This window comes from Eutrigla gurnardus (genome assembly GCF_963514095.1).
Source record: "Eutrigla gurnardus genome assembly, chromosome: 9".
Lineage (NCBI taxonomy): Eukaryota > Metazoa > Chordata > Actinopteri > Perciformes > Triglidae > Eutrigla > Eutrigla gurnardus.
In genome coordinates, this window is record NC_139923.1 from 14861753 (window position 1) to 14875334 (window position 13582).

The window sequence follows — 13582 nt, forward strand, 5'->3', positions numbered from 1 at the left end:
AAATTGAGAGTTGAAAAGTGAAATGCATCCTGAGGGGATGATATTGAAGTTTAGTATGTACGTGGTGCATAGTAACAGATAACCCAAACCATAATCAGTGTTTTTCAAAAGAAAATATGAATGCCGTCAGGAGTATGTTATATCAGTGATCTGCGGTCATTACCTGAAACTGTACAAGAACAAAGAAACCAGATTGTTTTTCTGATATTTCTGGAGTGTTGAAATTTGTTTTGTTCTTTATCTCAGGCTACATTGTCATCAAGACAGCTATCTTGTTACACTTAATCTTAAAATACGTTTGGCATCAAACTGACCATCGGAAGTATTAACTGTCTTTTCATACACATGTCCAAGGTTTTCAAGAAAATCAATATTTATGCCTGAGCAAACAGCTCCTGAGACAGAGTAGAAGTCAGTCATTGTCACGGATTAGTCCTCTTCTTATCTTTCTCTGGGAAAACATGACGACCTTGATCCAAATAGAAGACAAAGCTTGAACTAAGTCCATGTGCATTTCTAACATACCCCCTTCGTGTCCACAATAAATCTTTTTTTAGGCAGAGTGCTGTTTAGCTTTCAGCGGCTGTTTAGCAGTAGATATTGGAGAAACATAGCATGTAGTCCCTGCTTCCGATTTCAACTTTGGCTTTTAGCTGTGTTTTGAACTGAACACAGCTGCATGTACTCGCCGGAGGATTTCAGTCCAGTCCACTGGGAGGATTACCACTCTCTTCTGCCAGATGAACAGCGACATGTTTTTAGCCACAAAGTAACACAATCATATTTTCAGTATCGTATAATCTATATTTACAAGCAGAATGAATCACCATACATTCCTTATAGTTCAAATTCCAATTGTAGTAATCTTGGATGTATTGCATGTATCCTTTTTGTGATAACCTGCGAATCTGTGAGTTGTGTTCTACAATTTAACCCAGGTCATTCTTCTGTCTTTCTGTTTTTACCTCTTAGGTTAGACATTTGACAAACGTATGTCTGTATGGATATAGGTTTATCCTTTTTAAACATGAAATCACTTTGTTATATGACCTGAAGAGGTCGGTGTTGTCCTCGCAGCAAAACCCTTCAGAGCAATAATATATATATATTTTTTTTTTATTGGCTGTGCAGGTGGAGCTTATGTTGATCATCATAGTATTTTAGCTGACCCCTACACCTGTTGGACTGGATATTCTGATAACGAGCACAGTGTCGCAGACTGCAGTCATTCAACTGTTTAAATTTCCACACAGATGCCTGTCTGACCCCTTTCAAGGACTCTTATGACGTGAGTGCAGCGACAAATCAAAAACGAGTATGTGAATCAATGTTAAACATATTTTCAGAAAAAGCAGTGGTGCTGTCTTTTATATATGAAGAGTATAAGAGACATGATTATTTAATGAAATATTAACATGAAAAAGAATGATTTACGACACAGAATATGGCACCTTTTCAAATAACAAAAAATAAATAAAATAAATAAAAGGCCTATCTTATTTAATTGTTACAAACAACTTTCCCTGTTTACTCCAAGAGCTTTTATGTAAGATCTCACATGATGGTGCTATTAATACACACTAATATGAATTTGTTTTTTTCATGGTGTAATTACATCCCACCCATGACATCATCAGTGCAACAAGCAGGCAGATCTGCAGCTTAAAAAAAACAAAATGCTCCCAACAACGTTTCCTTCATTTTCTGCGTGTTATTTTTGGAGGTGAGTATAGTTATGTTGTTTAATGTATATATTTAGCCTGGATCACAAAGATTTTCTTATAATCTTATGATTATTGTTGCCAGAGTTTCCTTGTGCTCCATTTTCTTCACCTCTCCTTTTCCCAAAATCCCCAACCATCTCTGTGTTTCACTGAAATAAATCACTTCCTGTTTAATTCTAAGTGTGCATTTGGGTCTGACCTCTTGTTAATTTTGTTGAAAAATGAATCTGCCCAATAGAGATCAACAACCAGGATCAGCTTTTTCTCCGCGGTTTATTCGACAAAGTAATTTCATCTGCAAACAAAAATAGTTTGTACCTGCCTTCTCATGCAAAAGCTCAGAGACAGCCGGAAAGCTGGAATCTCCCTTTTAAGGAGGAGGAATCATACCGTAAACAAAAGATGGATCATGTCCTATCTTACAAAGACAAGATGTACAGAACACAGATGTCTTAATGTCCTCTGAAGTTATCTCATGTGGCCCTCATGCTCATATCACCTAACTACACACAACCAGGCAATCATTTTAGTCATAGAATAACAGTTGAGAAGAGGAGATGCGGATCAACGTCTGACCTGACAAAGATTCTAATTTATAAATTACAAACATCCAAAATTCCCATAACATTTACTCAGATACATTTTCTTTACTTTGCACTGAATTCAACATAAAAGGCAAGTGTGGAAACTGAAGAAAAATGATTTCTTAAAAAAAAAAAAGCCAAACCTACCAATCTGATTCTTTTCGACCAATGTAGACATAAATGTATAGTCATATGAGCATTGTCAGCTGACTGGAAACATCAGTCTTCAGAAATTGGGCATCCACATAGGCAGGCGGGCGGACACACACACACATATATATATACACACACATTCTTCCATTCTTACTTTACTTTTGCCCTGTTCCATTTTATCATTGTACCATGAGGAGCTCTGCTCCGTTTTATTACTTTATCACTATGCACTATGTGAGGCCTATGACCCTTACACTGACCCCCTGCCTAGCACTGATAATCTATTGACCATAAATTACCATGCACGTAAACATCTGTGTGATTCATGCATCTGTTTTTGAGTTCAAACACTGTGACTGTTACATTGTTGACTGACATTCACACATTCACACACGGTCGACGCGGGAGTCAACCACGCAGGGCGACAGCCAGCTCGTCAGGAGCAAGTAGGGTGAGGTGTCTTGCTCAGGGACGCCGGACACTCAGCTAGGAGGAGCCGGGGATCGAACCACTGCAAAAGTCTAAAGAGACTGTAATTTCATTGCTATGCACCAAAACCAATGAACTGTATTCTAAATTGTGTTTCACTACGTTATTAGAAGAGTGGCACATATCCTGTAGACAGATAAGGTAAATTATTTTTACACCATAAAAGGCTTAATGAATATAAAAGTAAACACACATTCCCTGAGGAGATGAGTCAAGAGATAACACTGATTTACTCAGAGTTTAGGGAGTCAGCCGTGAAACCTAAAACAAGAGCCGATGTGCATGAGCAAGCAGACAGGAGAGAGATAAGCTTTGTTCAACAGGGTGTTGACTCCAGGAGACGAAGGTGTCGTGTGAGGGGCCCTGTGATGTCCTTCGGGTGGGTAACACCAGTTTCTCCAAGGACTTCATGACCACAGACGTCAGGGCGCCGGGTCGGTAGTGATTGAGGGTTTTCAGGATGATGGCGGAGCGTTCGTAGCAGGAGGGGACTTCACACAGCTCTATTGGTCTATTGAAGCTGTTCAGCGGTGATAGCAGGGGGTGGGGTTGGTTGTGTGATGTCTGAGAGTGGCAAAGAGGAGCTGAAAAAACAGTTTTCAGCTAACGATCCGGCGTCAGTGTGGAGAGGCCTGAAGAACATCACTAACTACAGGAACCCCCCACCCCCGTGGAGAACCTTGAACTAGCAAACGACCTGAACGAGCCCACATTCACACCCCTCTGATCTCCTTCGTCAGTGTGTTTCTGGCCTGGTTGTACAGGATCGTGTCCCCATTTCTGTAGGCCTCCTCCTTGGCCTGACGTAGCTGCCTGAGTTTTGCTGTGAACCACGGCTTATTGTTATTGAAGGTTGAGAAGGTTTTGGGCACACACATCTCCTCACACAAACTAATGTATGATGTCACAGTGTCAGTAAGTCCGTCCAGATAGATACAGCCTCAAAAACACTCCAGTCGGTGCAGTTAAAGCTGACCTGTGTTAGGATTCTTCCATTCTTACTTTACTTTAGCCCTGTTCCATTTGATCATTGTACCATGAGGAGCTCTGCTCCGTTTTATTACTTTATCACTATGCACTATGTGAGGCCTATGACCCTTTCACTGACCCCCTGACCATAAATTACTGTTAGAAGAATTTGTTGGTGAACGGACAAATTCACCCAAGGAGGAGATCAGAGACAGAGAAGTTAAGTCGATGTCGGACTTAAATCTTGGCCAAGAGGAGCAGTTACAATGCAACAACGTACGAGGATGCTACAGAGGAAGTGCTCAAATCAGTGTTGGGACTTGAGTCTTTTAAAGGTCCAGGAGATAATGCGTCATTGACAGTTAATCTTCATGTAGAACAAGACATCATGTGCACAAGGCCCCTGATAACAATTAGTCACTGTAAATGATGGCTTTAGGGTTTTTAGGTCAGCAGTGGGGATACTAAAGTCATAAACAGTTCAGCATGCTTGAAGACATGGGGCCTCCTAAGTCAACGAGGATGTCAAAGTCGTAAAACTAACAAGACCCTTAAGGTTGTAACCTAAACAAAGAAGACTAAAGTCATGAGGCTTCATATTTACACGACTCCTCAACCGCAAGCGATGTTGCATGTGCATCATAAACATGTCGTTGTGTACAACGGCGACCTCGTACGAGAAAATACCGGCTTTTTATCTTCTTCGGATCTATGTTTTGAGCTCGTCACTCAGAGCCTGCCTCACAACGAACACAAGTCTCCTGAGTTTCTGTTGTATTGGCACAGCATCTGTTGTATTTGGTGCACAAATCCTTTTGCACACCCAATCTTCCGTACCTGATTCTCTGGTGTAGTCTTTGGTCCCGTGCTTGATACTAACATTACTGCATTACTCTGATAAAATGCATTAAAATGTGTGCATTGATATCAAACCACATCTGCGACTGCATCCATGAAGAAGCAGGTTGGTTGCACTTGTTATGTCCGGCTACTTCCAGTTCACCTAAATGACCCGGGTGGATAAAGCCGCTGATATCAAGTTCAAGAAGAGTCTCATCTCTGGCTCTGATTGGACCAGCAACCCTTGGTTTATGATCCACAATTCAACGTAGAGAAGATGCTCACATCATTTCCCAATATGAATATGAGGAAGACGTAGGCCTACAGGGAGAAGTTGAAAAAAATAATTTATGGTAGCCTGAAATTCCCGCAAGCCAAGGTGTACCTATCAGCCAATCGTTGACCTCCTTCATACTTTGGTTCCACCCTCTGAGCTGTCAGTCACACAACAGAGCAAAGAGATTGTCACTATCATTTCTGGTTTTATTGAATATTACGTTTGATACTTGTTTTCATGTGTGTGTGTGTGTGTGTGTGTGTGTGTGTGTGTGTGTATATATATATATATATATATATATATATATATATATATATATATATATATAGTACGTTTGATAATAGCATTACGTTTTATGATATTTTTTTAAATGTATTTATTTTAAATCCTATGTTATTGTCCTATGTAGGTTTCATTCTTTCACAACAGCAGGGTCAAAAGTGAAACCAAACGAACAGCGGGGAAGTTTCCACCTACGCAGAAAATATCTTTGTCCGCCACTGCACTCTTTGTATCCGACTACTCAGCAGAAGCGAGCAGAGAGGTGATTGGTCGGAAGAAGAAAAGGAAGAAAAAAAAGCTACATCGAGTTTCTTCAAAGGAAATGAAAGTGGAGCTCAGTTTCCGTAGGTGTTGACGTGAGGTGCCAGTAATTTGCCTGTTAACGCCTCTCAGCTGAGACTGCGCAAGAAGATAACCGAGGTTAACGCTTAATACAGCTGACTTCACATAAAGACTGTCCACGGTGAGTTCAGGTTTTTTTTAAACGTTTTTACATTTCTCACTGTATCAGCTAGTTATATTCAAAATAACTACTTTCAATTGCGAAAGCTAACTAATTCATTGAATATTATTTTGAATGCTTCGTCAGTCATGACTGCATTGGTTCATGTCTATCTCGTTTATATTACAGATGTCGAATGGCAGATTCGACATGGTTTTCTTTGACCTGGAGACCACTGGATTAAGTAATATTGTCACTCAACTCAACACAACTAAATCGTTTTTTTCATTTACCTTATTAGATAACTGTCAGTGATATATTGATCTTTTAACAGTAGACCTATTTGTGTAATAAATATAAATTATATTCCTTCTTTAATTGAGCTTGAAGTTCACATTTCATTTTGGTAATAGTAATTACTAACTGTACTGGAAGTCCCCCACCTCCCCCCGCCCCAGAATTTTAAACCACATCCCGTCTTGTTGCCTTCATTACTTTGATTTACTTTCGTTTACCATTTTAAATTATGAAGACAGCACAAAAATGACTAAAATGTCTTATTTTTATCCTGATTACTTTTAAACCAGTGCATTATTGACCTGAAATCAACTAACAAACTAACTTTCCAAAGATAGATCCAAGTGTCTTTAATGTTTTCTTTAATATGGCTACATAAACATATGTAAATCAATCCATTGGAAGGCGCCACCTATTAACAGGAATGCATCAGCTGGGGAGAGTTTCAGTTTCTATTTTAATGGTTTCTAATCTTACATATGCATCTGTCTCTTCTAGTTTATAAAGCTATAGATACATTTAAGTTTGGTTCAGAAGATGTGGCTTTGAAAATAAGATTACAGCACATTCATTTCTGACATTTAAACTCTGGAGTAATTGGCCGTTTTTGACTACTTTTGATTTTACCTTTATATTTCACCTTAGAAACTGTTTACCTTGCCTTTTGCTTGGTATATTTGTTTTCAGCACAACCCCCTTAACAGATATGTTTTTCATTTTGACATACTGTATTAAAACATTGGACCTAAAATCACACAAAAAAACCAGAGTAGGAAAAAGGTGCTTTTTTTTTTACTGTGAAAACCACAAACATATTGACCAAACCATTTTTATAACTCAGAATACTATTATCAATTTGTAAACTTAAAAAATGTACAAATTTAGCAAACAGCAAAGTTATATACAACTATCTGCAGTAAAATGCAGGCAAAGAAATTGTCCAAACTTTCATGTTGTTGCATTACCTGAAGGCCATCGTAGTACAGACCTCACCGCTGTATATGTTCATTTTCTCTCATCCTTTAACCATTCACTTTTCAGACACTGCAGCATGTGACATCGTCCAGCTGTCGGCCGTCTGTGGAAACAGGGTCTTTAACGCCTACACCGTCCCCCGCTGCGCCATCTCGAGGGACGCCAGTCGGGTGACAGGTTTCACCGTCAGAGCTGGCCGTCTGCTTTACTGCGGGCATCCTGTGAGGACAGTGTATCATAATGACGCTCTCATCTCCTTCATCAAGTTCCTTCGCTCCTTTCGCCGCCCTGTGCTGCTGGTGGCCCACAATGCAAAGCGGTTTGATGCACCTGTGCTCACCAGATTGCTACGAGACCTCGATCTCTGGCACAGGTTCCAGCAGGTGGTGTCTGGGTTTGTGGATAGCCTCCTGTTGAGCAGGAACCTCTATGATCTGCGCAGATATTCACAGCCGTTTTTGGTCGACTACTTCTTGGGAAAGGACTACGATGCCCATAATGCAACGGACGACGCAACAATGCTACAGGAGCTATTCGATGAATGGCGTCCCAACTCATGGGAAGTGTCGGAAGTTACATTCACAACTGAAGAATTTTAAAAAAAGCTACAGAAGAAAAATAAACCAATTTGCAGATGAAAACAATATTTACAAATGAACGTTTCATTCTCATCATGTACCACCCGATGGGTGGACAGAATTTTATTACGGGTAGAATTGAATTTCTTGTGATTCTGTTACATTCTGTTACACCCCAAACTCACAGATAATGTTCGTTTACTGAGTTGTCTTATTGTTTTGTTAACATGTGTCACAAGTGTTGTAAGCATTTGTATTTCCATTGACACATTCCCACAATAACCATTAAACTTGTTTTTGATTCTTCTAACTTGGTATTTTTTTAAATAATTTGCACCAGTTTCAGGAGTCATACAGGGAGAAATCTCTCTCAATAGACCGTCATGCAATCATGCTGCAGGGCATGCTGTATTTTGTTTTAAAAGCTTTTTTTCCCTCTGCTATCATAATATGCATTGCCTGCTCTACTTACAGTAGTGTAATACAGCATAGCAGCGTAGTTAAGAGAATCTTCATGGGTTTGGGGAAATTTAGGAAATCCCTACTTTCAACAATACTATATTTATCTCACAGCTTTAGTTAGTTTGCAGATTAATATTATTAATATGAAATATAATCAACTGATAGTATAATGCATCTATATAAATCACAATATGCAGCAATTAAACCTTTACCAGTTTCAACAATAAAAAGATGAACACATAAATGCTTCAATAGATATAATCCAGTAATATATATTATTCTGAAATGATCCATTCTGTACAATATATTTTGATGCTCTTACCTGTGTACATTTACTAAAGTACAATTTGAATACAGGACCTTTATTTGTAACGTATTACTAGACTGCGATATTACACACAATATCTGAATTCTTCCACATAGATGTATATACAAATAAACATTCTCCCATCTTGTCCAAGATGATCAGTGGTGCTTTAGACACATACAGTATGATATACAACAAACATAGTGCACATAAAGTAGTAAGTGACAATCTTAAATGGAAGCGTTGCTGAAAATGTAATTAATTTGCTTGTATTAAAGGGGCATTTACTAAAATCATAGAGGTCACAGTTATCAGACAACACAGCTTCATCAAAAAAGTTGAATTACCATAGTCAAAAGAAAATTATACCTATGATGGTTGTACTTTCAAGGAAGTCTTGCAATAAGACAATTTATACAAAAAGGAAAGATTTTTAAGATATAGGAATTAAAATGTGTATGGAATGAAAAGAAAATAATTGTGATTTGTGCAAGGAAAGGGTTTGTGGTTATCCTTCTGGGACAACTTAAGGACTTAGGTCCGCATCTGCGGATCTGATTGGACCAGCAAGCGGTGAGATAAACAAACTTGTATGAGATACTGTTCAACGTTGGTTTATGATCCACAATTCAACGTAGAGAAGATGCTCACATCATTTCCCAATATGAATATGAGAAAGACGTAGGCCTACAGGGAGAAGTTGAAAAATGTATTTATGGTAGCCTGAAATTCCCACAAGCCAAGGTGTACCTATCAGCCAATCGTTGACCTCCTTCATACTTTGGTTCCACCCTCTGAGCTGTCAGTCACACAACAGAGCAAATAGATTGTCACTATCATTTCTGGTTTTATTGAATATGGATAAAACTTGAACAAACAAACTAAAAAAAAGCAATTTTGGTAAACATGATAGAGTGAGGTTTATGCTAAAGGTGGCCGATTTACTGTGAAAGATTTATTAGTTATTGAAGGATTGTAAAATATCTTAATTGTTGCACAATTTGTGTATATATTACGTTTGATAATAGTTTGCATTCCATTTTATGATTATTTTTTAAATGTATTTATTTTAAATCCTATGGTATTGTCCTATTGGTTTAATTATTTCACAACAGCAGGGTCTGTAGATATAAGAATGTTTAGAATGAATGATGTCACCTGGAAAGTGTATGTTTTATAATCATGTAATGTGTTCGATATTATAGTCATGTAATGTGTTTGATATTAACCTATCCTATCATCCTCAGACAGCGGCAGAGCAATAGAAGGTAACAATCAGTAAAGGAAGTTGCATGAGTCACTCCTTATAGGGTATGAACTTAGCTGAACAGAATGTACACTCTTCATGAACTTTTACACCCTTCATGAACTTATTTAATCGCAATAGAGGAACAAAAATAGCAGAAGCTTAAGCTTACACAGACATGTATTCCGTATTTAAAGGTCGAGAGAAAGTATTTAAAGGTCGAGGGAAACCAGTCTGAGCCAGACGGAAAATAGAGGAAGATGTCCAATGCATGACAGGAGCGCATAAGTGTTTCTTCACAGGACCGGAAGGGGAAGACAACAACCAGACGAGGCCTCAACGTCTCGGGGAGGCCTCAACGTCTCGGGGAGGCCCCAACGTCTCGGGGAAAGAAGAAGAACTACTCAACCCAAAAATACACATTCACACGCTTAAGCATGACACATAGCCCTGCCTCTGTAACAAGTATATATTCTGGAGCAGATAGAATAGACACCAGAACATTTTGCCTCTGGTATAGAGCACTGTGTTGCACACGGCAGCTCTTAGCTAGAGAAGAGATTTTCTCCAGACGTCTGTTCATCTGATGTTCATCTGCAAATAAATGCCTGAAGCAAAGGCGTACTAAAGAACCAACGACTTCGCTGTCTCCGTGATCCTCCTGCAGAATCTGAACAACGCAATATAGACTCTGTGAGGTCCTTCTGATTGACTAACTTGTGAACAAAATTCCTACAGGTCAAAAGTGAAACCAAACGAACAGCGGGGAAGTTTCCACCTACGCAGAACATATCTTTGTTCGCAACTGCGCCCTCTTTGTATCCGACTACGCAGCAGAAGCGAGCAGAGAGGTGATTGGTCGGAAGAAGAAAAGGGAGGAAAAAAAGCTACATCGAGTTTCTTCAAGGGAAATGAAAGTGGAGTTCAGTCACCGTAGGTGTTGATATGAGGTTCCAGTGATTTGCCTGTTTACGCCTCTCAGCTGAGTCTGCGCATGAAGATAACCGAGGTTAACGCTGAAATACAGCTGACTTCACATAACAACTCAACTGACACCACATCAGACTGTCCACGGTGAGTTCAGACGGGTTTTTTTTTTTTTTTTCGTGTGTTTTTATATTTTTCACTGTATCATCTAATTATGTTCAAAATAACTACTTTCAATTGCGAAAGCTAACTAATTAATTGAATATTATTTTGAATGCTTCGTCAGTCATGACTGTATTAGTTCATGTCTATCCCTTTTATATTACAGATGTCGAATATGCCTATGGTTTTCTTTGACCTGGAGACCACTGGATTAAGTAACATTGTCACTCAACTCAACACAACTAAATCTGTTTTTTTTTTATTTACCTTATTAGATAACTGTCAGTGCTATATTGATCTTTTAACAATAGCCTCATTTGCATAATATATATAAATTATAATCATTCCATAATTGAGCTTGAAGTTCACATTTCATTTTGGTAATAGTAATTACTAACTGTACTGGAAGTTTCCCCCCCAGAATTTTAAGCCACATCCCATCTTGTTGCCTTCATTACTTTGATTTACTTTCATTTACCATTTTGAATTATGACGACAGCACAAAAATGACTAAAATGTCTTATCTGTATCTAGATTACTTTTAAACCAGTGCATTATTGACCTGGAATCAACTAACAAACTAACTTTCCAAAGATAGATCCAAAGTTTCCAGATAAAAGTGTCTTTAATGTTTTCTTCAATATGGCTACATAAAAATATGTTAATCAATCTGTTGGAAGGCCACCTATTAACAGGAATGCATCAGCTGGGGAGAGTTTCAGTTTCTATTTTAATAGTTTCTAATCTCACATATGCATATGTCTCTTCTAGTTTATAAAGCTATACATTTAAGTTTGGTTCAGAAGATGTGGCTTTGAAAATCAATAAGATTACAGCACATTCATTTCTGACATTTAAATTCTGGAGTAATTGGCCGTTTTTGACTACTTTTGATTTTACCTTTATATTTCACCTTAGAAAGTGTTTACCTTGCCTTTTGCTTGGTATATTTTTTTTTCAGCACAACCCCCTTTACAGATATGTTTTTCATTTTGACATCCTGTATTAAAACATTGGACCTAAAATCACACAAAAAACAGAAAACCCGAGTAGGAAAAAGGTGCTTTTTTTTTTTTACTGTGAAAACCACAAACATATTGACCAAACCATTTTTATAACTCAGAATACTAATATCAATTTGTAAACTTAAAAAATGTACAAATTTAGCAAACAGCAAAGTTATATACAACTATTTGCAGTAAAATGCAGGCAAAGAAATTGTCCAAACTTTCATGTTGTTGCATTACCTGAAGGCCATCGTAGTACAGACCTCACCGCTGTATATGTTCATTTTCTCTCATCCTTTAACCATTCACTTTTCAGACACTGCAGCATGTGACATCATCCAGCTGTCGGCCGTCTGTGGAGACAGGGTCTTTAACGCCTACACCGTCCCCCGCTGCGCCATCTCGATGGGCGCCAGTCAGGTGACAGGTTTCACCGTCAGCGATGGCCGTCTGCTTCTCCACGGGGTTCCCAAGAGGACAGTCTATCATAATGACGCTCTCATCTCCTTCATCCACTTCCTTCACTCCTTTCGCCGCCCTGTGCTGCTGGTGGCCCACAATGCAAAGCGGTTTGATGCACCTGTGCTCACCAGATTGCTACGAGAGCTCGATCTCTGGCACGGGTTCCAGCAGGTGGTGTCTGGGTTTGTGGATAGCCTCCTATTGAGCAAGAACCTCCATTTTCTGTCCGGTCATTCTCTGAGGTTTTTGGTCCACTACTTCTTGGAAAAGGACTACGATGCCCATGCAATGGAAGACGCAAGAATGCTACAGGAGCTATTCGATGTATGGTGTCCCGAGACATGGGAAGTGTCGAGAGTTACCTTCCCAACCGAAGCATTTTAAAAAAAGCTACAGAAGAAAAATAAACCAATTTGCAGATGAAAACAATATTTACAAATGAACGTTTCATTCTCATCATGTACCACCCGATGGGTGGACAGAATTTTATTACGGGTAGAATTGAATTTCTTGTGATTCTGTTACATTTTTTGTGACACTTTTATTTTTTACTTCTCTTTTCCCTCGGACTTGTCTACATGTTGAGACTGTTGCTCTATTGTGATGAATAAATATGGACAAGTGTGCAAACACACACGTAATCTGTATGCACTGGACTTCAGCTCTCTGTACCACCTACTGCTGTAACATGTTAGGTCAAATGTCACTAGGAAAAGGAAAAGTTATGTCAAATGAAAAATTCAATGAAAAGAAAAGATTATGATGATGATTTTATCCTGTGTGTAATGGGGGCGGGACTAGATAAGCCTTGGCTTCTCCCGCTTTCCCTTTCGGCCATGTGTATTTTTTTTTTACTATGTGAAAATGATGTGTGATGATGATTTAACTGACATGCCCGAAATAAACAAATAAACTAAACTAAACTAAACATTCTGTTACACCCCAAACTCACAGATAATGTTCGTTTACTGAGTTGTCTTATTGTTTTGTTAACATGTGTCACAAGTGTTGTAAGCATTTGTATTTCCATTGACACATTCCCACAATAACCATTAAACTTGTTTTTGATTCTTCTAACTATAATTCTTTTGTATTTTTTTTAAATAATTTGCACCAGTTTTAGAAGTCATACAGGGAGAAATCTCTCTCAATAGACTGTCATGCAATCGTGCTGCAGGGCATGCTGTATTTTGTTTTAAAAGCTTTTTTAACCTCTGCTATCATAATATGCATTGCCTGCTCTACTTACAGTAATGTAATACAGCATAGCAGTGTAATTAAGAGACTCTTCAAGGGTTTGGGGAAATTTAGGAAATCCCTACTTTCAACTCCACTATATTTATCTCACAGCTTTAGTTAGTTTGCAGATTCAGACATTATTAATATGAAATATAATCTG

General features: G+C 38.5%; 2 protein-coding genes across 3 annotated transcripts; both read left to right on the top strand.

Moving 5' to 3' along the window:
- The first annotated feature begins 5657 nt into the window (after positions 1-5657).
- Positions 5658-13254, top strand: LOC311019229 (DNA polymerase III PolC-type-like). 2 transcript variants are annotated; one of them, XM_084018507.1, is made up of 4 exons: positions 5658-5738; positions 10635-10699; positions 10881-10929; positions 12038-13254. In XM_084018507.1, exons 3-4 carry the CDS (start codon positions 10881-10883, stop codon positions 12565-12567), a joined length of 579 nt encoding a protein of 192 aa, XP_083874633.1. In that variant the 5' UTR covers positions 5658-5738; positions 10635-10699; the 3' UTR covers positions 12568-13254. The 2 variants fall into 2 exon arrangements, with proteins under 2 accessions (XP_083874633.1, XP_083874632.1); XM_084018506.1 differs by lacking the exon at positions 5658-5738 and having other exon boundaries at positions 10060-10699.
- LOC311019228 (DNA polymerase III PolC-type-like) lies at positions 5671-7920 on the top strand. The gene is made up of 3 exons (XM_084018505.1): positions 5671-5781; positions 5950-6004; positions 7099-7920. The coding sequence occupies exons 2-3, from the start codon at positions 5950-5952 to the stop codon at positions 7629-7631; spliced, it is 588 nt and encodes a 195-aa protein (XP_083874631.1). The 5' UTR covers positions 5671-5781; the 3' UTR covers positions 7632-7920.
- Positions 13255-13582: the final 328 nt, after the last annotated feature.

Coding starts and splice junctions, on each gene's coding strand:
- LOC311019228 (XM_084018505.1), top strand. CDS start 5,950: ATGTCGAATGGCAGATTCGACATGGTTTTCTTTGACCTGGAGACCACT. Junction 6,005..7,098: donor CCTGGAGACCACTGGATTAA/GTAATATTGTCA, acceptor TTCACTTTTCAG/ACACTGCAGCATGTGACATC.
- LOC311019229 (XM_084018507.1), top strand. CDS start 10,881: ATGTCGAATATGCCTATGGTTTTCTTTGACCTGGAGACCACTGGATTA. Junction 10,930..12,037: donor CCTGGAGACCACTGGATTAA/GTAACATTGTCA, acceptor TTCACTTTTCAG/ACACTGCAGCATGTGACATC.